The following is a 1,578-nucleotide window of genomic DNA, read 5'->3' on the forward strand; positions in this document are numbered from 1 at the left end:
CTGGTCCCACCAAATACAGAGCATGACCTTGGACCTTGATCAAAATCACCGTTCTTGAAGCGTTGAAACCACTCATGACACATTCTTTCACTAATAGCGGCCTCACCATAAGTATTTGAGAGCATTCGATGAGCTTCAGCCGCAGATTTCTTTATATTGAAGCAAAAAATTAAAACCTCCCGCAAATGACGAGAATTTGGCTCGGAAACTGACATTTTTAATCGAGAATAACTTTATGATGCAGATACAAATCGACTAATGTTTCTATGGGATTATGTTGACAGATGCCCAAGTTTATTGTATGACGTCTATAATCTATTTATTTCGACCACCACTTACCGCTAAAGCCATCTATAGGAAAACGGCGGAAGCAAAGTTGTATACCTAATATAAAAACCAACATCAGTTGTTTGTATGTACAATAAAGTCTTTATTGTACATATTCAAAAACAATTAATTTAATTTAATTGCTTCTGGAATATAATAAATTAATTTAATTGTATTTGAATAGTCTGTAATAAAGACTTTATATGTAAATATTATACACAAACAACTGGTGCCAATTCTTATAATTTATATTTATTTGTTTTATTTTCTCTATGAGCCTTTTCCTCCTTATTCTAATCTTATCAGTTGTTTAAATAGTAATTAAATCTTTGTTATAATAAACATTTTTCTCAGAATTTTTCACATAATATTTATTCACATCATTTATGTAAATTTCAAAACTCTTCAGAATTTCTGAATTTTACAATTTTTTTAGAAAATTTCTTAGATTTTTTAAATACAAATTGGAATTTATATTTAAACAATTAAGAAATTGTATTTAAAAAATTTAATTACTTTTTAGAAGCTTTGAAAAACATTTACGTCTTTTCTAGAATTCTTCATATGTGTTATATTCTAAAATATTCCAAGATTTTTCTCATTTTATAATTTCTGATAAAATCTTACAAAATCTGAAAAAAATTTAAAGCATTTTTTTTTATTATAGAATGTGAGAATCGTTAGAAATCTTAGAATATTTCAGAATTTGTATATGAAAAGAAAGATATAGACTTTCTCAGTATTTCTAAAAAGTGTTCCAATTCATATAAAAAATGTAGGAAAAATTTTCATCAACGATGATAATCTATATAAATGATAATTGTTGTAAAGTATAATATTTTATAATATATTAAAGTATAATATAAGCAAACAATGTTGAGATAAAAAATTTAATGAAAAACATAATTACTTAATTACATGCAAATTTTTTCATTTAACATATAGAGTAAGGTGCAAAGAACCATCGAGAATGCTGTAAGAAATGATGGCAGTATCCAACGAATGCCATCAAGGAAGAACGTAATTTTACTCTTAATAAATCCTTTACATAAGAATAAAAATGTTTCTGTAAATAATAAAGATGAGAATGACAACTCCAGTATAGCTAATAATGAAAGAGGTACATGAGATTGTTGTTGAATAGTATAAATATAGACAGATGAAATTAAAATTTATCGCTGTTGACACATGCAAAAAAAATTAATTCTTTATGTAACTAAATTAATGTAATAATATGTATATGTATTTATG

General features: G+C 25.6%; 1 protein-coding gene across 1 annotated transcript in view; it reads left to right on the forward strand.

Annotated features, from left to right (window-relative positions):
* Positions 1-1,513, forward strand: part of LOC108694301 (translation initiation factor IF-3-like) — a 2,750-nt gene extending 1,237 nt beyond the window's left edge. The window contains exon 2 of the mRNA XM_018203707.1: positions 1,273-1,513. Within this exon, the coding sequence (XP_018059196.1) occupies positions 1,273-1,455 (183 nt within the window). The 3' untranslated portion in view covers positions 1,456-1,513. The remainder of the gene's footprint in view (positions 1-1,272) is intronic.
* The last annotated feature ends 65 nt before the right edge of the window (positions 1,514-1,578 follow it).

The sequence above is a fragment of the Atta colombica genome, unplaced genomic scaffold (genome assembly GCF_001594045.1).
Source record: "Atta colombica isolate Treedump-2 unplaced genomic scaffold, Acol1.0 scaffold12, whole genome shotgun sequence".
NCBI classification, from domain to species: Eukaryota; Metazoa; Arthropoda; class Insecta; order Hymenoptera; family Formicidae; genus Atta; species Atta colombica.